Raw genomic sequence first — 27,031 nt, forward strand, 5'->3', positions numbered from 1 at the left:
GTGATGAATTTCAGAAAGCGGGTATATACGTAGTTAAGTGTGGCCCACATTTTGTAAGTGAAAATTACTTGCAAGGCAATTCCATGCGTGCCAATGTGAGTTAGTGAAAAAAAAATTATGGTATGTCTTCCCCGCGAGCAGCATAGAACCATGAGATAAATAGGAGCTGCGTCAGTAGGTATGCTGTAGTATTGGAAGCAGTGCAATGTTTGTTCCTGCATTTTCTCATCCAATCTTGGTGCCACTCATTTTGGAGCCGATTTTCAACGGCAGTTAGTAGTAACTACGAATGAAAACTTCTCATACACTGCTTCTTGCCCAAAGCTGGAAAGGTGAACGAAAAACTCAGAAAAGAACTTCCTTGTTGGCGAAAAAACTGTCATGGTCTCGTCACCAGGCTCGTCACCAACGTCTTCTATGCGCTCGTCTCCTTCTTGTCCTGTTGTCGTCGTTCTGTTCTCGTGTTATAACTATCGTCATGTCATACCAACTAGCCGAAACCGCCACACTTCTAAGCCTTCTATAGAGTTTTTATCCCATTATTTAAGGTTAGCATCACGTTACGTTGTTTGACAGCGAGAGGCAAATTTGAAGAGAACTCAAAACCAAATGACCCTCAATGCCAAATATAAAATTTGTAAGTTTGCGAAATTGTCAGCAAAGCATAACCGCTCGTCAACAAAGAAATCGTTGAGTTCGAGAACTCAACATGTTTTTGTTTCGTTGCTTTATACACAATCTGTTGCCTGACCTCTTTTTTTTCTGTTTTACACCTTTTTGTAGCTTTAAGGCTTCTGCTTATTCAGAAGACGTGAGTGCGGACCGCACTGAACAACGACCACATTGTCTGGTCTTTCGTAGGTAGTCTTGTACGGCATGATGACAAGAAACCTTGAAGAAGGGCCTCTACGTGTGATACAAACACTCCACCGAGAGCATCTTCATACAGGTGGCTGGACATGCTTTTGACATCTGGGAGACAGGCGGATAGGTTTGCTTTCGAAAAGACACTGTCGTGTTTGCCTGACACTGCTCGACCTGAGCTCGTAGAAACAGAAGGTTAAAAAAAGAAGTGAAGAGCCTTGTTGTGTTCGACATCATTATCGTAATTTTTTGGCAAGTTCCTGGTATAAGCAATAAAAAGTGCTTCCCTGACGTAACCTACTTACTGCTTATGGTTTATGCCTATGCAAGTCGCCTAACAATAATTTCGCTCATTTCCTTGTTAACCGATGAATATAAAAAATTGTGTGAAGCATAACTTCTGTACCTTCATCAAACGCTAAGTAATTAATAGTCAAAGCAGGTCTCTGCTTATTCACTGATAATAAAACGTAGCTGAAATTGCTCGTGTGATGCATCTTGAAAGCAAGAATCTACAATCCGCCTTTTCCGTCTCTTTTTTTGATCATAGACAACAGGCGCACAAACGTTGGTGAAAGGGTTTAAATCTGATAAATAGGAGTTGCGTTGGTTCACATGGACATGCACGGAGAGTAAAATTGGCGCGGCTGAACAGCTTAAACCTGATTGGTCGAACGAAAACATAGTCTTCTTTTTTCGACATTTCAGGCATTAGTGTATTCGCTGTAAAAGCTAGTAAACTTTTGCAAAGCATGTATTTTTCTCGTGTATTGTTTGCTAGTTACTGGTCACTATCTCAAAATAACACTTGAATTTGATTATTACACAAACAATTGATCTTATAAAACAAAAAAATAGGGCTCGCAGACATGAAAGTAATTGAGAAATGCTAGTAGCAAACAAATATTCCTGATCGATTGTGGCAGTCGAGCATGATCTTAATACGAATGCATTTCTTAAGCTATTTTGCGGCGTCCGCGGCGGTGTCCGCGCGCGGGCAGGTGTTATCTCTCCACTCTCACTCTCTCTCCCATAGCAACAGGTGTGGGCGTGAGCACTTATCTCTGCCCCTAGAAACCGAAGCATGTGGTGCGAGAGAGTGTAGGAGAGTAGGTACAGTGCTTTTCCGCTCTTTATCTCGCTCTTTACCCTCTCTCCTCCTAGCGCCCCACTCTCCCGTCAGCTCGCGCCTCACTCTCAACCGTTCGCTGGCTGGGTGCCTCTGAAGAACATCCGGAAGTGTGTGCTCGAGACGCCGCTGGGAAACTCCGACGCCGAGCCGAGAACGCTGTTCATTTTATTCACTTCGTAGTATTTTTTGACTGAGCATGCTAGCTACAACAGCTGGAAAAGATTATCGTGTTTTTCGCGACAGGAAAATACCACGTGCGGCGGATGGCGTCATGGGAAGCACGATGTAAAAAAAAAGAAAACAATATTCTTCTAACTCTGAATTCTTAAGTGCGAACCACCGTTATAAACGCTACGCAATTGATTCGCACTTCCTCACGATTTCTTTCGGGGAAGAGGGGGCGTATTTTTCAGGATGCCGAGCATTTGTACAACGTAGAGGTCGTTTTCCTAGGTAGACACAGGTCGTAGAGTTGTTAAGCCAGTATCAAAACAAACTGTCCGAGCGAATACTTAAAAAAGTTGTGGTGACATATCTAACACCTAGTTCACGCTTTTCACAAAATAATATATTCACAATCAATTGAAAACATCGTCATAATATTTTCAAAAGGTATGTGGGAGCATAAAGTCTCAGACTGTTGCGTGCAAACTACCAGTACTAATTGATATGTGAGCTTTAACGTCTTAAACCTCCCATATGATTTAAATGCCGTAGTGGAGGGCTCCGGAAATTTCGTCCACCCGGGGTTCTTTAACGTGCACTCAAATCTGGGCACACGGGCCTACAACATTTCCGCCGCCATTAGAGTTGTAGCCGCCACAGCCGGGATTCTATCCCACGACTTGCGAATCAGCAGCCGAGTACCTTAGCCACTAGACCACCATGACGGGGCTGCAAACTACCAGTAATAGTGTTGGCGCTGTTAGGCCACATATTTTTGAGTGGGGCTGATGCTTTCTTATACACTACATCAAAAATAATTACTTTTGAACCACTCTGCCCTGCTTCCCTCCAATAAACAATTTGCACACTCTTGAATGAAAATAAGCATACGTTTTCAAAGTTAATAGCAATTTGAACAGGCCAATAAATAGGAGGTGGATTCATCGATGGACCTTGGTCCAATGAAGAGGAAAGCATGGACGGTTCCACTAGGCAAGGTTTTAGGATGAGACCAAACAGAGCTTATGAAGGATGTTTCTCTCGTGACTGTATTACTAGAACCACCTCACGTAAATCTGATATGGTGAGGTAGAGGTTGCACATATGTGACCGGCAGATTAGATACGCTTTGCATCCGTGGTTTTGGTACAAAAAAAACTTGCGCACATTGCGGTGGAATTCCTTAGTCAAAGGCTGAAATGTGGAGTTTAACGTCCCAGTGAAATGTGGAGTGTAACGTTTTAATATGTGGAGTTTAACGTCCCAAAACCACCATATGATTATGAAAGACGCCGTAGTGGAGGGCTCCAGAAATTTCGACCACCTGGGGTTTTTAACGTGCACGCAAATCTGAGCACACTGGCCTACAACATTTTCGCCTACATCGGAAACGCAGCCGCCGCAGTCGGGATTCAATCTCGCGACCTGCGGGTCAGCAGCGGAGTACATTAGCCACTAGACCACCGTGGCGGGGCGGCAAGCAGAATAACTACAGAAATTTATTTGGACCCGGAGACGATGATCACGGCCCCTTTAAGGGGCGACTTTGGCGAGTCAAACCTAGGGAAGTGTTACAATAAATATAGGTGTACTTTCTCTCCAAACTGTCATTTCTGTGCAAGACATGCGTCAATATTTTTCTGGGAACCTTAAATATTGAGTCTCATATATCTGCTTTCTAATGACACGAAAGTGTGATACCACACAATCACCTTCCCTCCACAGATGTCACATAACATCGATATTGAAGGTACCTGGCATTTTATAAACTTTTCTTACTGTGTGATAGAATCGATTGCTCATTCAATTTTTTTCGGTCAACAAGTATGTGCAGGACTCATTACGTAACTTGCAAGCGATGTGTCTTTCAACGAATCTTTTCTGATGTATATTGTTTGGTGGAAGGTTTCTGGATTCACTGAGACGAGGAACGGATACCAGCGTTGGCCTCTATGATCTTGATTATGCAGTCAGACAACTTCCAGGTTTGTATCAATTATGTACAAGTGGCAGTCAACTAATATTACTTTTTATAGAGAAAATGAAACATTTATTTTGCAAGACGCACACTTTGTACAGGTGCATGCTACAATAAATGGCTTTTCAGCATTTGGTAATACTGGACTACTTTACGGCAATAATGCTGTAGCTTCAGGACATAAGAGGTCTTTGAGTCTTAGTGAAGATACGGGGATCACATTCGTGCAATTAGCACAAATATGATCACCCGAAATCACTCACCGTACTTTGCAAATGACGACGTAGTTTGCAAAGGGAATCAACTTTCATTCTACCAACACTGTAAGACAAGGCTTGAGGCAAACATGTATGCTCTTTGCATTGCAAGAAGAATTAATACGGATGCTCAAAGCGCACCATCGCGATCACCTTGACATGATGTATGATAACCAAGGACAGCAACATCATGTCGCCCGCCGCATGTTTATGTGCGAGTGAAAGTAGGCCTAGCCTTACTTCCTTTTAATTTTAATCTTTTCTTATCACACTCAGTGCTTTCAGTGCTACATTTTTGCCTTGAAATGGACTTTTCGTGAAAAATCGGTCCATTGTTTTCTGAGACATCGTTTCAATATGCATTGTTAGGTGGAAGGTTTCTCGATTCACTGAGACGAAGAATAACTACGGGCGTTGGTTTCTCTGATCCTGGTTTGGCGAGCAGATAGCGTCCAGGTTTGTATCGATTATGTATGAGTAACAGCTGACCAATATTGCTTTGTATTGTAAAACTGAAATATTTATTACGAAGGACACACTTTTTGAAATGTGCATGATCCACTCAATAGCTTTTCATCATTGTTGATATTCGAGTACTGTACGACAACAAGTCTGTAACTCAGGAGATAAGAGGTGTTTAAGTCATTGTGAGGAGATGGGGATCATATTCGTGCAAATATTTATACATATACTGTACATTGTAAATTACCACGTTTGCAAAGGGAATCAGCTTTCATTCGAACAACAGTGTAACACTGGGCTCGAGCCAAACACATATGTTTTGGCGATTGCAGGAACAATTATTACGGATGGTCAAAGGACAGCAACATCATGTCGCCCACCGCATGTTCATGTGCGAGTGCAAGGAGACCTAGCCGTATTTTGTTGAGAGTGTACTCTGTAATATTAGCACTAATTGCCACATTCCTGCTCTGAAACTGACTTTTTGTGAGTAGTTGCTTCAATGACGCCAGTATCTCGGCCACGGTATTCTTTTAGGACTCTTTCCTTTTGAAAGGAGAGGCTTGGAAGACTCTGTTCTGGGCCCGGAAGTCAACAATTTCGAGGTTAGTAATAATCTTTTACACATCATAATATGTAATCGTTATAAAAACATAGGTCGGCAAATACACTTATGAGTGTACTCACTCGGGCTCATTGAGACTCTTATCAAGTCGTGAGTATGAGTGAGTCCGGGTGAGTAATAATTTTTTGAGTCTGCGTCCAACTCAGTCTAGTCGAAGATTGCTTTCGCGGGTGTGAGTACGAGTGAGCTCGGCCCCGGAAATTTTTCGCCAGTTTGAGTCCAACTGAGTCTAAAGCACGTCTCAAATGCAATTGAATATGACATCTGAGGAAATTTTTACGGGTTCGTCATTGACAGCTGCGTACTTAGGTTGTATTTATTCTCAGGTTGTAGCCAACGATAGGCACATTATTTGAAAATAAAAAAAAAACTGCGCCACCGTTTGACGAGCTGTAATCTGCTGACCAAGATCATGAAGCCTTTATCACCGTAGTTTTGCTTTCAAATCGCAACATAGCCTAAAAAAAGAAGTCTGGATTGCACCGCTACGAGTGACAGGCAAACATGTTTGTTTTTTCTACTGGCAGATTATCGTATGGCATTTCTTTGTTTCTGTTTAGATCCAAATATATACCATTTGTTTTCGTACACAACTTTGTTGCATTGAGATGCCATATGTGACACTTATAGATGACACGCCTGCATTGTTTTCATCCTGCGGTTGTGTACCACGTACAGGATTCCCATGAGAAAGCCGGAGACCCTGCGTATAAAATTCGTAAGCTTCGGGTACTCAATACCTTAAAGAAGGTACGCAGACTTGGTACCGGGAATTAGTTTTCTGTGAGAGAGTCAAAGCTACTAGCCATCACGTTAAACTGCTTAGAAACGAACCAGCAACAATGAAGGCAATCGTTCTGTTACAATTATGCCTAACCTTCCTTCTGCTCATGAATGTTGCCTACGGTAAGTGTCATACACATTAATTATCATTCCCTCTTCTACTGCAAGCGCCTTTCTATAACATTGTCTGCACTAGAAGAATGCGAGGCTTCAGCTCAGATTGTACTGTGCGTGGATGTGTGCAAAAAGTAAGCTTCTCTGCTAGTACTCGAGCAAAACTATTCACATTTTATAATAAATAAACAACTGTATCTTGGTTATCACAGTGCTAATTAGAGACAAAGGGGTGTTGAAGTGCTCTAGACTGACATTGCTTTATTTCAGTCCAATTTTGGTCGTTTCTATACACGCAATATATCCATAAAAACTAGCCCCTCAATATATTCCACGGAAAAGAACGCTGTGCCTGCAGAGCCGAGGGAGAAAGTATTGAAGAGTTACAAGGCATTCGTTCAGAAATGCTGTGAAAGCCTTTCTATAATTTACTGAAAAAAGAAGAGAAACTCTAAACAAAAATTTCCAATGCTTATACCTATTATAAGAATCTACGGCGAGTATTTGAAAAGTTGAAGAATATATATATATATATATATATATATATATATATATATATATATATATATATATATATATATATATATATATATATATATATATATATATATATATATATATATATATATATACAAAGCAAGAGTTGTCACAAGACTTGCTTTCTTTTTTGTAAGAACCTGGAAATGCTTTGAAGGGCAAAAAAGTTCTGAAGACTCTTTTTTACTGGTTTTTCCCACATAATGAATGCTCAGAAGTTTTTAATTAGTTAAAATACATGTTAATTATTTAGGAGAATGTGTCTGACACTTTACAATTTCACATTTTTGTGAATATAGAAGACATTGATGACGTCTGTGATATAATTAGTGAAAGATACGCCTATGTTTCCAAAAAGGTCAGTTCTGTTGACTAGGAATTGACAAAATATGAAAATAGGGTTTATTGCGCAAAAAAAATTATTTCCATCTACATAGTAGTTGATGTTTGCCAGTAAAGATTATACACTAAATTGTATTTATGTTATAGAGAATGAGACTTGAATTATGCTAGCGAATGCTGTGAAATACCTACAATTTATTTCTTCCAATAATTTACTGGCGATTTCTACTTCATGATCTTGAGTTAAGTGTCTAAATAACGCTGCAACCACTTCAATCTTGAGAACGTAAAAAGCTTATAAGTAAGAAGTATTTGCATAGAAATTTCTTCCTTTGCAGTTTTAAGAAGCACGCCACACTCTTGAGAGTAGTTCATGAAGCTTTCACTATTTTAGCTGAAAGAAGCACTGCAGTACCCTATGCGACAGTGATGTGATGATTGCATACATCGGAAATATTACAATGTACGCAAGCACATTGCCCTTGCGAGAACGCATTGCCACAAGTAGTGGTGACGTGATTGGCGTTTAACGATTTGGAACGTTATGTATTGTTATGTACGTTGCGGGTGTCGATCGTGTGCAGCTGTTTATCCAGCTGCCATTTGCTATACCATCCAGTTACATTCACTGTGCTAACAGTTTCAACGGGATACAGTTCTTTACAGCGACTTCTCCGGTAGTATTCACATGCGCGTTTCCATGTTCCTGCTATATTCTTTTTTTTATTTGCCAAATAACACCGAGCGACCGAATTACGTAAAACCAGTAAGCATCTGGACAATGAATCTCAGAGGCTAAGTATGCTTTCAATGAGATTGCGCAAAGACACTCAGCACGCGTCTGAAAACTGGCTCTGTGAGCTGTGCCTAGACAGCCTTCGCACTGCGCGTTGCAAGAACAACCAAAGTAATATCGCGTAGCTCGCACAATCAAGAGGGCTGAACGTACTCGTTGAAAAGAATAACATGTACTTCCTGTTAATTTATGCCTACAAATTTACACCGATGTGGTAGCAAGAAAAAAAAAACACAATGCAATTTCTTCTCAAGAGAAGAATATAAGGCATGAACCTATTAAATATCGGCCGGCAGAACACAGATTCACAAATCTCAGGATTAGAGTATTGGATATCTACCAGTAAAACACGACGTGATACCTCTTGCACTATAGCTTGGAGACTAAAGCTGAAGCTGTACTTATTAATTATATTTTTATTGTTTCACTTCCTGTCTTTAAAACTTGGCATTCACTGCGTGCAAGAAGCAAAAAAAGCAAATTACACGTACTTTCATTTCCTGTCTATAAAACTTGGCATTCACTGCGTGAAAGAAGCCAAGAAAGCAAATTAGACGTAGTTAAGTAGGTACGCCGCTGAGGCATACTGCCTGGCTTATGAAATCAATACTTTAAAATTATTGGAAATATGGCAGCCTTCAATGTTTTTTCCAAGCAAGAATTTGAACTTCAAGCGTACGGTTCTTTATGAAACAGCCGGCATGATATTCCTAATTTACAGTGTGCATCATGACAAAATAAGGGATTAGTTTTTTTAACAGGGCGCCAGTCAACATCCTCAAGGAGAGAAGTGTGAATCACAATAAGGACAATTCCTGTACCTATATATTTAAAAAAAACCAACAGTTAGACACTTATAGAAAATAAAAAGTCTTGTTAATATTTCTAGAAAAAATTGGTGCTGATTTTCGTGTTACCATTGCTTATTTTTAGGTGGGCCGTTCGATGCTTTGATGAATTACTTCGGTGAATCTCAGCAAGAAGGCGACACTGGTTAGTAGTGATTTTTATTTTAATGGCTGATATATGGTGAATTTATTTCTTGTTTTCCATTGTTGTCGGCGTTGCCATGAGATTTGCCGGAAAGCCAAAGTTACGATAACATCAACCCAGCGTATTTTGTGATGTGTGCGAGTAAAAGACGTGCGAAGGCCCACAATGATAGCAGCTATAGTGGAGGAGAAACTACTACTGCACGATACACACATGAAAGAAAACAGGCACGGATAGGGGGCTCAAGATGTGAGTGCGTACTGTGATTCAACTGCCATTGTTGCGCGCACCTTGTCTTGAAAATTATTAGTAGACGGCTCATATTATCGAACCGGCTGCGTTCTCATCACTTTTTGCATTCAAACTATAACCATCATGAATGCAGCTTAGGTCGTGGCAGTGACCGCATTTAATTAAGGCAGGGTTTCTATTGAGTCACACCAAGTCGAACGCTAAGTGATTTAGGACGCTGGTTTTACACCGTGTAAAGCTATAATGGGCTGTAACGCATTCACTGCTTCGCTCTAATGACGAAACAAGGGCTTTTGAATTTATTTCACACAATGTGACAAGTTTTAGGTCTGGTAAGTTGCGCACGTATATTCGTATTCTGACTATCATTTGTGACTAGGCTAGGATGTTATATGATTTTTCTTGTGCGAGAACCACCGTAGAAAAAGCAGAACATATAAGGTGCTTCTAACAGCCTATTTTTCTGTTGGTTAGCGCAGGAAAACTAATAGTTCTTGTCTGAATGGCATCATGAATGACTGCAATAAACAATGGTATCTAATCATACTTGCTATTCGAATGCACTCACATCAGTTCATGTGGCTTACTTCATTTCGTTCATATCGCCTACGCAAAAAAAGAAAATACTATGACGGCAGCACGTGAAACGTGTCGAAAATTATTGCATGAAATTTCTCGCAGTCCTCTCTATTTATCAAGCGCTATCTTAACAGTGCTTGTTGAACTGTTTATAAGAAATGAATGACAAAAAAAAACTCAACTCTTGATTACGCTTTGCAATATGCGTCGAACTGCGTACTAATTCTGAAAGCTGCACTTTAAAACAGTTGGATTAGTAATAAGTGTGTCCACACCAAGAACGTGACCAGCGTCACAACAGGTGACATAAAGCTAAAAGCGATTTCCCTGGTTTATGACACAGAAGTTTTGTTCACACCAAAAAAGAAAGTGTGAGTGGCAAACATTAGGTATGTTCCATAGGTGCTCATCATTAGATACGTAGGTACACAGACGCTCATGAAATTTAGCACTTACTTGAGAAAGCACGTTCAAGATAATGTAGTTGCAAATTGGTACTTGTTGAAACTTGTAGCGCACAATAAAACACGGATAAAGTGTCACCTTCTTCAAGCTCATTATCACATTCTTGCAAAGTGATACAGTTTATCTGAATGCTTAGACTGGGGCTGCAGGAAGTAAGTACTGGTTTATTGAAATGAAACAAAGCAGGGGTGGTTATAACAGTGATTTTGCTCTCATTTCTGAATGTCGACTACCAGATGATGGACCTATCAGCAGGTTCATCAAACGTGGTCCGAGCGGTGTTGGGCCAAGTTCTGGTCCTTCAGGTAAGAACATCAGTGCGCCTGCTCATAACATGTATATTGAGTGAAAATGTATCTATCTATACATAATTGCTATCTGCTATGAGACACCACTGGAAAAGATCTATAAAAGCTGTTTATGTGCTTTCCTGCGTGGCAAACTCACGTGCGTTTAAAATTCTTTTTACCTTAAAAAAGTAAGTGACTAAAAGTAGCTACCTATTGTCCATTGCTTGAAATATCTTGGTTTTAAAAGCTCTTCAGGTTTTTGGGAATTTTTGCTTGAAATGTGTAAAACCAGATTTTGTAAGGTTGGTTGGATAGTAGAGTTTAGCATGCGAAACTAAATCAGGCTATAAGAATAGATCAAAGAGACAGGGCCTCAAATCCGCCTCATAAATTGGCGTGATAGCGACGGGGGCGCTTCGATAAACCTTTGACTGCCTCCCTCCCCTTGATGGTGTACCCCGCGCACATCTTTGCTGCTGACTGAGATACCAAGAAAATGCAGCTTGTTATAGGCTCATTCTTCAGATTTGAGAGATCAGCAGGAATAGCCACGGTCTTTATAATTGAGAACACAGGGTAATCCTAGCGGCCAGACTATCCAGTGCCTATATGTGAAATCAAAGATGCCGCCACACACCTTTATTGTCGATTAATGCGGCACTGCCATATATATACAAGAAGATAGGGAAGGTCTTCGAGCACCAGACAGCGCACTTCGGTAAGGATACCCGGTGCTTGGATTGCAGCTCAGGTATACTCTAGTCGCAAATAAAGCTTTGAAGCAGCCAAGCTGGATCTCTTGGTTACCTTCTTTCGAGCTCAAGTACATAGCCAGAGTACCTTGATAGATTAGGTCTGTGATTGATGCAGAGTCTTGTAAATAGGGCTTTTCCAGTGAACGACTCGCTTAATTGTCGAAGTAAGGCTTGTAAACTTTGGACGCCAGAATTCGCATTGGTAGAAACCGGGTTCATAATCGATTTCCCTTTTTCAAGCTTGCGTGGAACTCCCAAATACAAGTAGAGATCTTTCGGGTTTGGAAGCACTAATTGTTCATACTGGGTCTCTGATGAACGAAATAATGGCAGTTGGCGCAGAACCCGGCTGGTCATTCAGTCACTCAGCATTACAAGGATAGAAAACTTGGTCGAGTTTCTGAAGTCACTGTGATAATGTGTCTGAAAAGTGATGCTGAGCTTTCCGCCATGGCAGTTGAAATTGACAAAGGCGTTGCAAGTCACGCAAATATTCTTGCTTGAAAAAAAATACATTGAAGACTGACATGTTTCAAATAATTTGAGCATACTAAATTCATAAGTAAGGCAGAATGTGTCAGTAGTGCACCTTCTTAATCACGTATAATTAGTCTTCCTGGCGTCTTTCGACAAATTGTAACTCATGATTATGAAGTTAGAGAAGAAGAACAGAAAGGTAGGTCTTGAAGTTAATCTACAGAAAACGAAAATAACGTACAACAACTACGGAAGAGAACAGCCCTTCAAGATAGGTAATAGTGCATTAGAAGGGTTAAAAGCCAATGTCTACTTAGGACAGGCAATACCCGCGGTGCCGAACCACGAGATTGAAGTAGCTAGGCAATTAAGAATGGGGTGTAGCACACTTGGCATCACTATCAAATCATGACTGGTAGATTGCCACTATTCCTCAAGAGAAAGGTATATAACAGCTGCATCTTGCCGGTACTATGCTATGGAGCTGAAACATGGAGACTTTTAAAGAGAGTCCAGATTAATTTGAGGACGCGTAGCGAGCGCTAAAAAGGAAAATGATAGGTGTAACATTAGGAGACAAGCAGAGAGAAGAGTGGATCAGGGAACAAACCGGAGCTAAGAATATCATAGTTGAAATCAAGGAGAGGAAATTGATATAAGCCGGGCATGTAGCACGTAGCCAGGATGATGATGATGATCAAAACGTTATTACTCCCAAAAGAGGGGACCGGCCGAGAGGTTGGTTACGCTGCTTATAGGAAGTCAGCGGGGATCCCTTGGAACAGCGCGGCCTCCAATGCACGTGAGATTACCCGGCGTTGCTGTGTCGAGTCAGTGGTCTGCAGAAGGGACTCCAAAGTATCTTCTGTGTAAGAAGCGTCAGCGTACTGTGGGCACGGCCATGCCACGTGTATTATTAGCGTGGCCGATTTTAAACAGTATTTACAGTTTGGTATCACGAGTTGTGGGTATACCTTGCTATGAAGCCAGGGGTTGGGAAAGACACCTGTCTGAAGCTTGCACCACAGGACAACATCATGTCGAGGGAGGTTTTTGTGAGCTGTAGGATAGCGGAGAGGGTCTAGTCTGTAGTGCTGTAGAATTTTTGTGTAAGTCACCAAATGAGTTAGTTTTTCGCAGGCCTGAGAGAACGAAGCCATTAGGATAACTGACCGGATTCCCAAAGAAGGCAAGTGGCTTAGGGGGAGACAAAAAGTTAGGTGGGTAGATGTGATTAAGAAGTTTGCGGGTGTAAAGTGGCAGCAGCAAGCACAGGATCGAGTCGACTGGCGGAACATGGGAGAGGCCTTTGCTTGCAGTGGACGTGGTCAGACTGGTGATGATGATGATAATGATGATGATAATGATGATGATGGGTACTCAGCAAGTGGGCTTGCAGCAGTTACCCAATGAGTGTTTAGCAAATGCTCTAAAAAGTCGCTCTTCAAGCTTTCGCTCGGACTGTGCTGCGCCTTCCGCACAGGCCTGGCGTTTTTTTTAGTTGCTACACGACGCCGTATAGCCTGATTACGTAAAACCGGTAAGAATCTGGACAATGAATCTCCGAGACTAAGTGTGCTTTCAATAAGATCACACAACGACACTGTGCACGCGTCTCAAAACTGGTTCTGTAAGCAGTGCCTAGATAGCCTTCGCACTGTGCGTTGCAAGAGCAACCAAAGTAATATCCCGTAGCACGCACAATTAAGAGTGCCGAAGGTACTCGTGGTAAATATTAACATGTACTTCATATTCATTTACGTCTACAAATTCACATTATGTAGTAGCAAGAGAAAAATATGTAGCAGAATGCAATTTCTTCTCGAGAGAAGAATGTGAAACATGAACCGAATAAATATTGGCCTGCAGAGCACAGATTCCCCGATCTTGGCATCTGAGTATTCAAGATTGACCAGAATGAAAGACAACGCGATACTTCTTGCAATATAGCGTAGAGACTAAATCTGAAGCTCTACTTTTTCATGAGATTTTTGTTGTTTCACTTTCTGTCTATGAAATTTGTCATTCACGGCGTGAAAGACGCCAGAAAGACTAATTACACGTGATTAAGTAGGTACACTATTGACGCATACTGCCTTGCTTATGAATTCAGTATGTTAAAATTATTTGAAACATGTCAGTCTTCAATGTATTTTTTTAAGCAAGAATCTTTGCCTGACCTGCAACACCTTTGTCATTTTCAAACGGTGTGATATTGATCACATTCATTGCCCACGATGACGAAATGAGGATGCAGTTTTTTTAAACGGGTGCCAAGTGACGTAGTTCTCAAAACGAGAAGTGCGAAAGACAATTAGAACCATCGCTATACCAATATTTTAAGAAAACCAACAATTAAATACCAATAAAAAATGAAAAGTCTTGTTGATATCTCTAGATAATAGTGGTGCTGATTTAGGTGTTACCACGACACGAAAAAATGAATTCTTTGTTTCTGCAATTGCTTATTTCTAGGCGGGCGATTATTCAGTGCTTTTCAGAGTCAACTCAGTGAATCTCAGCCAGGAGGAGGCGCTGGTTAGTAGTGATTTTTATCGGAATAGCACATATGTGGTGAACTTATTTCTTGTGTGCCGTTGTTGTCGGCGTTGTTTTTAAATTTGTCATCAAGCCGAAGTTGCGATAACCTCACGTCACGCGTATTTTGTAATGTGATCAAGTGAAAGCATGCGAAGGCCCACAACGATAGCGGCTGAAACGAAGAGGAAACTATTGCTTCACAATAGACAAATGAAAGAAAACAGGCTCATATAGGAGGCCCCGCTTGCGAGTGCGTACTTCGATCAAATGGCCGTGGTTGCGCGTGCCTTGTCTTGGTAGTCATTAACAGACAGCTCATATTATTGAACGGGCTGCGTTCTCACCCCGCCACAGTAACCATCATCAAGAAATCTTCAATCGCTGCAATAACCTCATTTAATTAATTCAGCCTTTTTGTTGAATCACACCAAGTCGGACGCTAAAAGATTTAGGGTGCTGGTTTACATCGTGTAATGTTCTCATTTGTTGTATCGCAATAACTGCTTCATCCTAATGACAAAACAAAAACGTTAAAATTTATTTCACACAATGAGACAGTAATTTGTCACAGTAATTCGCGCATGTAGATTCGCAAACCTAAATATATAATATATTACGCGCTGCAATATGTGTTAAATTTTGGGCTCATTCTGACATCTGCGCTTCAGAACAGCTCAAATAGTAATAGGCTTGTCTACACTAAGAACGTGGCCAACGTTAAAACAGGTAACATGAAAATAGAAGAGGTGTTTCAGGTTTATTACACGAAAGCTTGTTCACACCAAAAGGAAAAAGTGCGAGTGAAAATTATTGAGCACGTTTTATAATATTGAAATTGTACATAGGTGCTCATTGAATTTGAAACTTGTGACATCACTTTCAAAGTACTTTAGTTGCAAATTGATACATGTTAAAGCTTGTAGCGTACAATAAAACACGAATGGAGCGTCACCCCCTTCGAGCCCGTCATGAAGTTCTCTGAAACCTATACAGTTTATCTGAATGTATAGACTGGAGCTGCAGGGCATAAGTAATGGTTCATTAAAATGATACAGAGCAAGGGGAGTTTCGTTGCTTAGAGTGATTTTGCTCGTATTTGTGATTGTTGACTACTAGGTGGTAGAATTCTCAGCAGGCTCTTTGGACGTGGTGTGACTGATGGTGAGCCCAGTTCTGGTTTTCCAGGTAAAAACAGAATCGCGTCTGCTCAAAAAATTTATATTGAGTAATAGGGTATTTATACCTAATTACTATATGCTAAGAGACAACACAGGGAAACATCTATAATAGTTTTCTACGTGCCTTCTTGCATGGCAAAGTTCTGTGCGTTCGAAAGTCTTCCTATTATAAAAAGAGGGTGATTGAACTAGCTTCATTATTGAACAGTGCTTAAAACGCGTTGTTTTCAAAAGCTCTGCAAGTTTGTGTGAATTTTCGCTTGCAACGTATAAAAATAGAGATTGTCAGAGTAGCTGGATAATGTAATTCAGCCTCCAAAACTAAATTAGCCTATAAAGTACACAAAGTAGCTTTCATTATTTGCGTGAAACTCAACAAAATATTCAGTTCCTTGTAAGCTTTGGAGGGAATAATATGCTAATTGTCGAACTCAATAAAACAGTCAGCAGCTTGTCAAAAACCTTATGTTCTGTTAAAATTTTAGCAACAGTAAAATATTTCATTTATTAAAATCAGATTCGGAGTACTTGATTAGTAGTTGCGGTGGTGGGGATAATGTTGTTACAGGCAGGATTAGCCTGGCATACTTGGCAGGGTATTGCTCCACCTGAGTGGCACTATGCATGTAGAGTCTCTCATGATTCGCCACTTTAACATCTCTGTCTAAGAAAACCCAGAATAAAGAGAGTCACTTTCTTGCGAATCATCGGTGCTCCAGTCGGAAACAGCATGTCTTCGCAGGATCATTGGGAAAGCCCAGTGTTTCATAATGACCTATGAGCCTCTCTCTTTGACAGCAAATGTGCTTACTCTATAAATGTAGGGATACGTGCCCCAACTTCATCGCACTCAGTGTGCGACGGGAAATGGTACTCTCTTTTTACTTTAAACAACCATGAAGGTATGTAGGCTGATTGTGTTTTTACAATATACTGCACCGTTGTCTCCGCGAGACTGAGACCTCCGTCAACAAAAGGGTGATGTGGTGAATTTGATGAAGGGAGGAAATGGCATGCAGTATTGTCTTTTAACAGCTGCTGACTTACAGGACGTGGACCGGGCTCGTAGAGCGTAGGCAGGATAATGACTGGTGATTATGGGTGGCTGAATGCAATCCCAGAAAAGGCAAGCGCACGAAGTTGAGGCAGAAAGGTGGGTGGGAAGATGACATTGAAAAGTTCGCAGGTGTAACATGGCAGCACGAAACACAAGACCGGGTTGATTGCCAGATCTTGGGAGAGGCCTTTGATCTGCAGTGGGCGTTGTCAGACTGATAATGATGATGATGACAATTAACAGGTTATTGTAGATTGTCAGTTGTTTTAGAAGTGTTTTGTTGGCTCTAAGTTCGTTTCCTTTCACATCAACGTGTTAAACATCCACTGCAATGCTAGCTTGATGCCTTTTTGGTAGTATATATCAGTGATGCAAATGACTGCTGGCAAATCAGTAGTGGGAGTCTCTGGAGCAATATCTCGCACTGCTGACCGCAGGCGGGCGCTTGAGGGAGGCAGAAGAGGGGGGGGGGGCGACCCCTAGTCACCTACGAGGGGAAGGGCTCAAAATCCGCGCCATAAGTTATGCCTAATAGCGCGGGAGCCACTTCGAGGAAGTTTATAACGAAGTTCTACGTGCGCATACTGCTTAAACCAGAGGGCGCACTGCATTCTTTTGCACGGCATTTAAACCTATTGGAGCAGCCGCTCAACGTCGGCGTTCCACAGGTTTGTTCATCAGAGTACAGTGGATTTCTTGGTGTCCCAATTGCAAATTTGATTTTTGGGAGGGTTTACCCTACCATGCTCCCTAATGAAATAATGCCACTCTTTCTTACTGCTAGGTTTTGAATAGGAGCTACTTCTGCTAACTCCGGCGTATTTCAGTTGTAATTTAAGTCTGTTGATCAGTTTTCGCTGCTCCCTTGGAGGGGATGGATGTAGACCACCCCGGGCGCCTGCCGGCACCAGCGGCGTCAGCGGCGGCCGCCTCCAGGAAGCGGATGGGACAAGCGAGCGACAGCGACAGTGAAGATACTCATGCTTACTATCTCAGCAGTGAGGACTTCTCAGATGACAGTTTCCAACCTGTGCTGAGCCGCAAGGCGAAGAGAAGGAACATGAGGACATCCTCATCCTCAACTATTCAAACTGTAAGTGAAGCGCCAAAATCGAACACTTATACCATCCTGTTTCTGCCTGCACTTCCTACCGTCAGCATGAAACGCCTTAACAGACAGTCTGTGTCGAGGTCTCTGGAAACGCTCGTGCCAAATGAGATCACGGACATAAGAGTGAACGCCAGAAAGAATATACTGGCTGTGGACGTTTTGCACGCAACTGCGTTGGGCGTTCTGCGCAGTGTAACTGACTTGGACGGCAACCAGGTGCGCTCTCATGTTCCCTTATGATGTGATGTAGTAACCGGCGTGATCTACGACATTGATGTCGCTATTTCCAATAAGGACTTACAACTTCTTGTCAAGTCAACAACTGATACTCTAATTGTTGATGTTACCCGGCTAGGCAAGTCTCGCTGTGTGAAGATTGCGTTTAAGAGCACATCACTTCCCTCTAATGTGAAGGTGGGGTACTTCAGACATGCTGTGCGGCCTTTCATTCCAAAGCCTCTTCAGTGCCGTAAATGCATGAAACTTTGGACATGTGAGCAGCGTCTGCGAGAATTCGGTGGTATGCCACCACTGCGCCGAGCACCATGAAGCGGATAGGTGCGTCGCAACTGTCAAGAAATGCTCTAATTGCAATGGATCCCATGAAGCCACATCGAAGGACTGCCTGCGGATTCAGAAGGAAATTGCCATCTTGAAGGAGATGGTGCGCGATCACTCATCTCATCGAGAAGCCGCAGCTAAAGTCAGAAGACGTCGTTCACGTCGACGTCGGTCTTCGAAGACGCCCGCTACCTCCTCGACACGTTTGCGTGATCCCTCATCAGTACCACCTCCTTTGCCTCCGAGGCCACGTGCCGTGGGAAAGGCTGTAAAGGACAAAGCCAGTGAGCATACCTTAACTGCGACAGAGTGGCCTGCACTTCAAAGGGAAGCAGCATCAAGCGAACCGAAGGAGCTTCATGACGGCCAGTCCGCGCTCTCGGTTCGAGATCTTTCCAACCAAGACAGGCAAGTGACTGCAATCGTCCCGGTTCGAGATCTTTCTAACCAAGACAGGCAAGTAGCTGCAATCGTGCAATCATTAATTGCCATGATTCGCACACTACTGAGCAGCATACAATCTCCGTCTGCTAAGAGTGCACTTCAAATACTGGATGCACTGAATCCAGTTCTTGCTAACTTCGCATAAGCACAATGGCTCAACAAAATCTCATCTTCCGCACTGAAGTTAAAAGTGCGTCGATTTTTCAGTGGAATGCCAGAGGCATGAAGTCCCGTATCTCGGACTTTTGCCAATTTGTTCGGGCCAATCAATTCCCTATACTTGTCATGTGTGAACCAAACGTATCAACGCCTTATAGATTGTCCGGTTATGAAGCTTTTTGTTCAGCCGCTTGCGAAGAACGAAGCAAAGTAATTGTTTAAATTCACACAGGCTTGACTTATCTTTCGCACCCAATAAGTTCAAATGACGACAATCAGTACGTGTGTCTTCGTGTGAAAAAGAATGCAGTTTCGTTCACGCTTATTGGTGGATATATATCTCCGTCATCGCGATTTGACTGCGACAGATTAAAAGACATCCTAATGAGAACCTATGGGCCTTGGATCATCACCGGTGACTTCAACGCCCATAACATGCTTTGGGGGAGCACTAGGATGAATGCCAGGGGCCGGAACATTGTTACATTCGCTTCCGATTACGACCTTTTCATCATGAACGATGGTACCCCCACATATCTGCGGGGTCTCACGTATGGCAGTTGCCTTGACCTGACATTGGTGTCACGGTGCTTCTCTCACAAAGTTAAGTGGTTTTGCGATATTGAGACTCATGGGAGTGATTAGATACCCACCTACGTGACGATCGATGGTATCATAAAAAATTTCTCTCCCGGTGTTGCAATTGGCACTGACTGGTCAATGTTTGCATCGCGTGTTGAGAACGCTTGCCAAGAAGGCCTCGCCTGCAGCCTGGAAAATACCATAGTAGAAGCTATGCAAGCGTCCAAATGTAAACTACCATTTTCGTCTAAAGAAACACAGTTTGACATCGAACTGGAAAAATTACGAGCTATACGAAGGCGTGCTGAACGACGATACAGACGCACAAGATCAATTTACGATCTGAGGGAAGCAAGGCGGCTTCAGAAAAAGATTCAACGACGCATTTACGAACTGGAGAGCGAACGCTGGAAAACATTCTGCGAATCTCTAGGCCCTCATAAACCGCTGTCAGATATCTGGAGAACAGTTCGTGGTCTTCGTTCCTCTCTACAACAACGGCACCCCTTTAAAGCTTTGGCTCTCCATCATGGAAAAACAGAACTCGAGGTGGCTGAAGAATTTTGCACGAGAGTTGCCGGGAATATTATGAACGAGAGCATCGACGCCATGATCGTTCCTGAGACGCGATTACCAGAAATGGACATTCCGTTCACCATGGAAGAACTGGAAGGTCCGTTAGTCGCTTCTAAGCGCGTGTCATCGCCAGGTCCTGATGGTATTACTTATAGTGCGTTGGGACACCTTGGACGAAAAGCCAGAAAAGAACTTTTAACATGCTTCAACAACTCCTGGCTCAGCGGCAGTGTTCCCTGAGAATGGAAAATAAGTCGATTAATACCACTTTTGAAATCGGAAAAATCACCATTGGACTTGACAGCGTATCGCCCTATTGCCCTCGCAAGCTGCCTCGGAAAAGTGATGGAAAGAATGGTTTTATTTCGTCTCGAGTGGTACTTGGAACGATACACCAAATACCCTTCTTGCATGGCAGGCTTTCGTCGGGGCCGCTCCTCCATTGACTGTGTCCTTGACTTATCGACATTTGTTCAACAAGAAAAAAGTCGCAAGCGCATATCACTGGCACTCTTTCTTGACGTGAAGGGTGCATATGATAATGTACCTCACGATGCCATCCTCACTTCTCTCGCAGCAATGGGCATTGGTGGACGAATGTTTCAATGAATAAAAGATTATATAACTGGCAGGGGTTTCTTTGTACAAACATATGAGGGTACAACTGCCCAACATTACACCTACTGCGGACTACCTCAGGGAGGTGTTTTAAGCCCCAAATTGTTCAATGTGGCCGTCATTGGTCTGGTGAAGGTTCTGCCAAAGTCGGTGTGCCTATCCACATACGCCGAAGATATTTGCCTCTGGAGTGCTGCAGTTACTCGCCCTCAGGTGCGTGCACGAATACAGCGGGCAACAACCCTCACAACAACCTACCTTCAGAAACAAGGCCTAAATATATCAACTGTGAAGTGCGCGTTGATGGCGTTTACACGCAAACCAATGACGCCATACCCTGTTTACATCAACGGGCAGAGTGTCAAATATGCACGGACGCATCGTTTCCTGGGTACAATAATCGACAGAAGTCTTTCGTGGAGCCCACATTGTGCGTACTTGAAGAAGAGACTGCTATCTATTGTGCATATCATGAAATTCTTGTGCGGTAAAGCATGGGGAACTTCTGTGGCCTCCATGCTACAGCTGTACAGGGCCCTATTTCTGGGTCTATTGCGCTACAGCTTGCCGGTACTGACTAACACTTGCAAATCGAATACTCATTCATTGGAGAGTTTGCAGGGTCAGGCACTACGTATCTGCCTAGGACTGCCCCGATGCGCTTCTACTCATGCCACAATCATGCTTGCCAAAGACCATCCGGTCAGTGCATATATAGTTGTGGATTGCCTCAGAGCGCACATTCGACATGCTAGCCGTGTCCCCGACCACCACTTGGCCCTTCTACCTTCCAGAAGACCACGTGCTACGTTTTCAGACGTCATAGCCAAGCACCTAAACAGCATTCCATCAGGATATACGCCAGCTGCGAGAACGGCTTGTCCTTTGTGGTGCCTCGACCAGCCGCAAGTACGTCTAGAAATTCCGGGAATCAAAAAGAAAAGCAGTCACTCCAGAGTAGCATTGAAGCAAGCAACACTGCTATTATTACATGAGTTGTACTTAGACCGAACGCAGATATACACTGATTGGTCCGTCTCATCCAGCAGCTCATCAGGTGCCGCTGTAATTCCGGCTGCAGAAATGACAATCAAGTTTAAGTTGTCGCATATGACTACATCTACGGCATCAGAGCTTGCTGCTATAAGGGCTGCTTTACAATATCTCGTTCAAGAACGTCCAGGAAAATAGGTCATATTCTGTGATTCGAAGGCAGCGCTTCAGGGTTTGCATTCTGCTATGCGTAGGAGGAGTCATGATCAACTGGTACAAGAAATAAGACATTGCCATCATGAAGCTCTAGCACGAGGGCATGATATTATATATCAATGGCTGCCTGGACATATCGGTATTACCGGAAATCAATTAGCCGACGATGCAGCCCGCTCAGCCCATGAAGAAACCCGTGTAGTCCTGATTCCTCTATCAAGGAATGATGCAGCAAGACAACTTTACCTGCTGGCTCGAGATCTCACACGCACGTTCTGGTCGTCTACCAGCTTTAAAGGTGTCAATTTTATGAACTGGATCCTTCGCTCAAGCTAAAGCTACCATCACAACTTTCCCGCTCCGATGCGACACTGTTATGCCGCCTTTGGTTGGGTGTTGCATTTACAAAGGTGTACTCCTTTCGCATTGGTATGGCAGACACTCCTACATGCGACTACTGCGGAGCTGAAGAGACCATTGAACACGTCCTGTGCAGCTGCGCTTGCTACGACACACAGCGATGCCAGCTCCGGATGGTTTTGAATCGACTTGACCCCGGACCATTTTGTGTGCAGAAGATACTAGGACCTTGGGCATCTGCCTCAGTTGCGCAGAAAGCAACTAAAGCACTGCTACTTTACCTCAAGTCAACAAACCTGAGCGACCGCCTGTAGACTGTGTGTGCTCCCCGAGTGTGCTCGTGATTGTGTGTACCTTCTCATCTTTCTGCAACCTCTTTTCTCCCCTTTATCCCTTCCCCAGTGCAGGGTAGCAAACCGGATGTGCGTCTGGTTAACCTTCCTGCCTTTCCTTGCATCTTTATCCCTCTCTCTCTTCTTACTGCTATCTTTCTCTTTACAGCGAAATCTGCTATTCCAACTCGGGACACGTGCGGTACCATAGTTGTTCGCCGCCAGCAGTGTCCGTAACCACTTCGCACGAATTAAGAAAGAAAAGCTTGTACCAAAGACACTTTGGGGCTCGAATCCGTGTCCGCTGCGTGACAGCCCTGTATTCTACCACTAAGCTACGCCGAAGCTTGGGATTTGTCTGCAAATTTAGAATATTATTGAAATATTATAATAATGCTATAGTGGGTACCCAGCAAGTATGCTTGCAGTGGTTAATGATTAAGTGTTTAGAACAGACACTGAAAGGCCACTCTTCTAGTTATTGCTGTGACTGTGCTGCGCTTTTTGCGCAGGCTTGGTGTTTATTTCTATTGTTACACGACGCCGTGCGATTTGATTGCGTGCAATCGGTAAGTGGCTGGACAATGAATCTCCGAGGTTGTATATTCTTTGAATAAGATTGCACAAAGATACTCCTAACACGTCTGAAAATTAGTTCTGTAAGCTGTGCCTAGACAGTTTTCACACTGCTCGTTGCCACACCAAACAAAGCCACATCCCGCCGCTCGCTCGATTGAAAGTGCCGAATGTACTTGTGGAAAATAGTAACATGTGTACTTCATGTAGATTTATGTCTAGAGATTCGCATCACTAAGATAGCAACAGAAAAAAAAATGGAGCACAGTGCTGATTCTTCTGCAGAGAAGAATATAAGGCATGAACCTAATGAATATTGCCCTGCAGAAAACAGGTTCAACAATCTCGTGGTTAGAGTTTTGGAGATTGACCATATTAAAACATGACGCGATACCTCTTGCAATAGTGCGTGATTTGAGCTGAAGCTTCACTTCGATCTTCTTGACATTTTTATAGTTTCACTTTCCATCTATGAAACTTGGCATTCACTGCGTGAAAGACGCCAGGAAGGCAAATGACACGTAATTAAGCAGTTACACTACTGACACACAGTGCCTTGCTTATGAATTCAGTCCGCTAAAATTATTCGAACCTGCCAGTCTTCAGTGAATTTTTTTCAAGCAAGAATCTTTGCATGACATGAAGCATTTTTGTCTTTTTCAAATGGCTGGCATGATAATTATAATCTTAAGGGTCCATCATATTAAATTGATGGATCAGTTTTTTTTAATTGGGTGGCAATCGACGTTCTTAAGGTGAGAAAAGTGAATCACAATAAGAATTCTTGTCTCTATATTTTAAGAAAACCAACAAATACACCCTAATGAAAAAGGTAAAGTCTTGTTGATATTTCTTGAAAATACTGGTTCTGATTTAATTGTTACTATGACAAGAAAAAAACGCTTTGTGTGTTTTTGTCATTGCTTATTTCTAGGTGGGCCATTCGTCAGTGCCTTTCTGAGACGACTCAGTGAATCTCAGCCAGGAGAAGGCGCTGGTTAGTAGTGATTTTTATTGTGATAGCAGGTATATGGTGAATTTTCTTCTTGTCATTTGCTATAAAGCCGAAATTGCGATAACATCACCTCTTGGGTATTTGTAAGGTGTGCAAGTGAAAGCGTGCGATGGCCCACAATGATAGCGACTCAAATGAAGGGAAAACTACTACTTCAGATAAGACGAATGAAAGAAAACAGCTTGGTATTATGCTCCGGATGCGAGTGCGTACTGCGATCGCCTACATCAGCAACCGTAGCCAGCTGTTTGTAGCTGACGTCGTGGACGAGTTGATTCGCCGGTCTGCTTCCCAGGCCATGGTCGCGCGCGCCTTGTCTTGATAGTCATTAAGAAATGGCTCATATTATTGAACGAGCTGCGTTCTCACCCATTTTTGCATGGAAACGATAACCATCATAAAGAAATCTTCGATTGCTGCAGTGACCTCATTTAATTAGGGCAGCTTTTTTGTTGATTCACTCAACGTCGGAGGCTAAAGAAATGATGATGCTAGTTTTACATTCCTTAGTACTATAATTAGTTGTATCGCACTCACTGCTTCACCCTAATGACGAAACAGGTAATTTTAAGTTTATTTCACACATTGTAACATTTTTGATGTACGGTGAATTGCGCATGTAGATTTGCAAACCTAAATATATCACTTGCGACTACGCTAACATGGTATATAGTTTCATCTAGTGCGAGAGCCTACGCAGAACCAGCAACATCTTTCAGGCCCTTCTAACTGTCTTTTTTTTTCTGTTTGTTAGTGCAGGCAGGCTGACTGCGTTTGTCCGAATTTCTTCAAAATTGACTTATGAATAACAATACCAAATTATGCTCCTTCTTTAAATGCACTGAGATAAATTCATATGGCTAATACAATTCTTATTCTACATATTGCGTGTATCAAAAATTTATATTACGAGGGAAGCATGCAAAGCACGCCGGAATTCGATGCGGAAAATTTCTCGCAGTGCTCTCCATTCATCAAGCCCTAGATTTCCAGCGCTTGTTTAACCGTTCATAAGAAATTAAGGAAAAGAAAACTCAAGTCTTCATGACACTCCGCAATATGTGTCGGAGTTTGTACTAATTCTGAATGCTGCACTTCAAAGCACTTGAGGTAGTATTTATTAGGTCCCACATCAAGAACTTGACCAGCGTCATAACAGGTAATTTGAAATAGAAGCGGCGTCTCAGGTTTACTACACAGAAACTTTGTTCTCTTTAAAGGAAAAAGTTTAATCGAAAATCATTGGGTACGTCTTTTAATATTGAAATAGTACAGAGCTGCTCATGAAAATTGAAAAACGTTACTTGCGACAGCGCGTTCAATATAAAGAAGTTGCGAATTGATAGATGTTGGAACTTGTAGCGCACAATAAAACACGACCGGAGCATCACCTGCTTCAAGATCATTATCACATTTTTGCGAAGTGATGCAGTTTATCTCGATGGTTAGACTGGAGCTGCCGGAAATGAGTACTGGCTTAGTGGAATGAAATACAGCAGAGCTGGTTTCATTGCTTAGCATGATTTTGCTTGCATTCGTGAACGTTGACTACCAGGTCGTGAACTTTTGAACAAGCTAGTGGGACGTGGTGCGAACGGGAATAGGCCCAATTCTGATCTTTCAGGTAAGAACAGCATTGCGTATGCTCAAAACATTTATATTAAGTGAAAGGGTATTTATACAATAATACTATCTGCTATAAGGCAGCGCTGGAAAAAATATATATAAGTTTTTTGTGCACTTTCCTACTTGAGAAAGTCCCGTGTGTTCGATATTTTTCCTCTTATAAAAGAGAGTGACTTAAACTAGCTACATTATTGCCAAGTGGCTTAAACATGTTGGTTTCAAAAGCTCTCTACGTTTTTGTAAGTTTCCGCCTGAAATGTGTAAAACCACACATTGTTAGGTTGGTTGAATATTGGAGCTTGGTTTGCCAAAATAAATCAGGCTATGAAGTACGTAAAGTAGCTTTCATTGATGGCTTTTAGGCAAACATTGTATTCAGTTTTTCTTAAGGAGATGTGGAGTGACTGTTACCCTAATTGTCTAACTCAAGAAAGCATCAACTCCTCGTCAACAACTGTATGCTATAAACTTTTAGCTACAGTACAATATTTCAGTCATGAAAACAAGATTCTGAGTACTTGATTAGTAGTGTTGGTGGTGCTGCTGATGTTGTCACGGGCAGGGTTAGCCTGGCATACTTGGCCGTTTATTGCTCCACCTGAGCGACCCTCTGCATGTAGTATCTCTCATGATTGGTCATTAACATCTCGGTCTTAAAAAACATAAAATGATGGCAGCCACTTCTTTGCGAATCATCGGTACACCAGCCAAAAACAAAATGTCTTCACAGGATCATTGGGGAAGACCATGGTTGTTCATATACCCATTAGTCTCTCCCTTTGACAAAAAAAGTGTTTCACGATGAAATGCAGTAATGCCTGTCCCAACTTCATCGCACACGGGAAAGAAGCACCCTTTACTTTTAACAACCATGCAGGTATGTAGGTTGGTCGTGTTTTTAATCTATACAGCACAGTTGACTCCACAATATTGAGTCTTCTTTTAACACAAGGGTGGTGTGGCGAATTGCATGAAGAGAGAACACGGTATGGAATTATATCTTTAGGCAGTTACTCTTTAACAGGACATGGGCCGAGCTCGTAAAGCGTCGACAGGGTAACCACTGGTGATTAACGGAGACTGACTAAATCCCCAGAGAAAATAAACACACGAAGGGGAGATAGAAAGTTGATTGATATGGGGGGTCTAACGTCCCTAAAACCACCATTTATGATTATGAGAGATGCCAGAGAGACAGAAAGTTAGGTAGGCGGATGAGA

The 27,031-nt window shown here is 42.4% G+C and overlaps 1 protein-coding gene across 4 annotated transcripts in view; it reads left to right on the forward strand.

Annotated features, from left to right (window-relative positions):
* The first annotated feature begins 6,194 nt into the window (after positions 1-6,194).
* The window catches only part of LOC119164233 (uncharacterized), a 30,489-nt gene continuing 9,652 nt past the window's right edge, over positions 6,195-27,031 (forward strand). Inside the window, exons 1-6 of one of the 4 annotated variants that reach the window (XM_075871261.1) lie at positions 6,195-6,389; positions 8,989-9,048; positions 10,581-10,649; positions 14,342-14,404; positions 24,105-24,167; positions 25,741-25,809. In XM_075871261.1, the coding sequence (XP_075727376.1) occupies positions 6,326-6,389; positions 8,989-9,048; positions 10,581-10,649; positions 14,342-14,404; positions 24,105-24,167; positions 25,741-25,809 (388 nt within the window). In that variant the 5' untranslated portion in view covers positions 6,195-6,325. The remainder of the gene's footprint in view (positions 6,390-8,988; positions 9,049-10,580; positions 10,650-14,341; positions 14,405-24,104; positions 24,168-25,740; positions 25,810-27,031) is intronic. The other 3 variants (XM_075871262.1, XM_037416382.2, XM_037416383.2) reach the window with 3 other exon arrangements.

This window comes from Rhipicephalus microplus, chromosome 8 (assembly GCF_043290135.1).
Source record: "Rhipicephalus microplus isolate Deutch F79 chromosome 8, USDA_Rmic, whole genome shotgun sequence".
In the NCBI taxonomy this organism is placed as follows: Eukaryota; Metazoa; Arthropoda; class Arachnida; order Ixodida; family Ixodidae; genus Rhipicephalus; species Rhipicephalus microplus.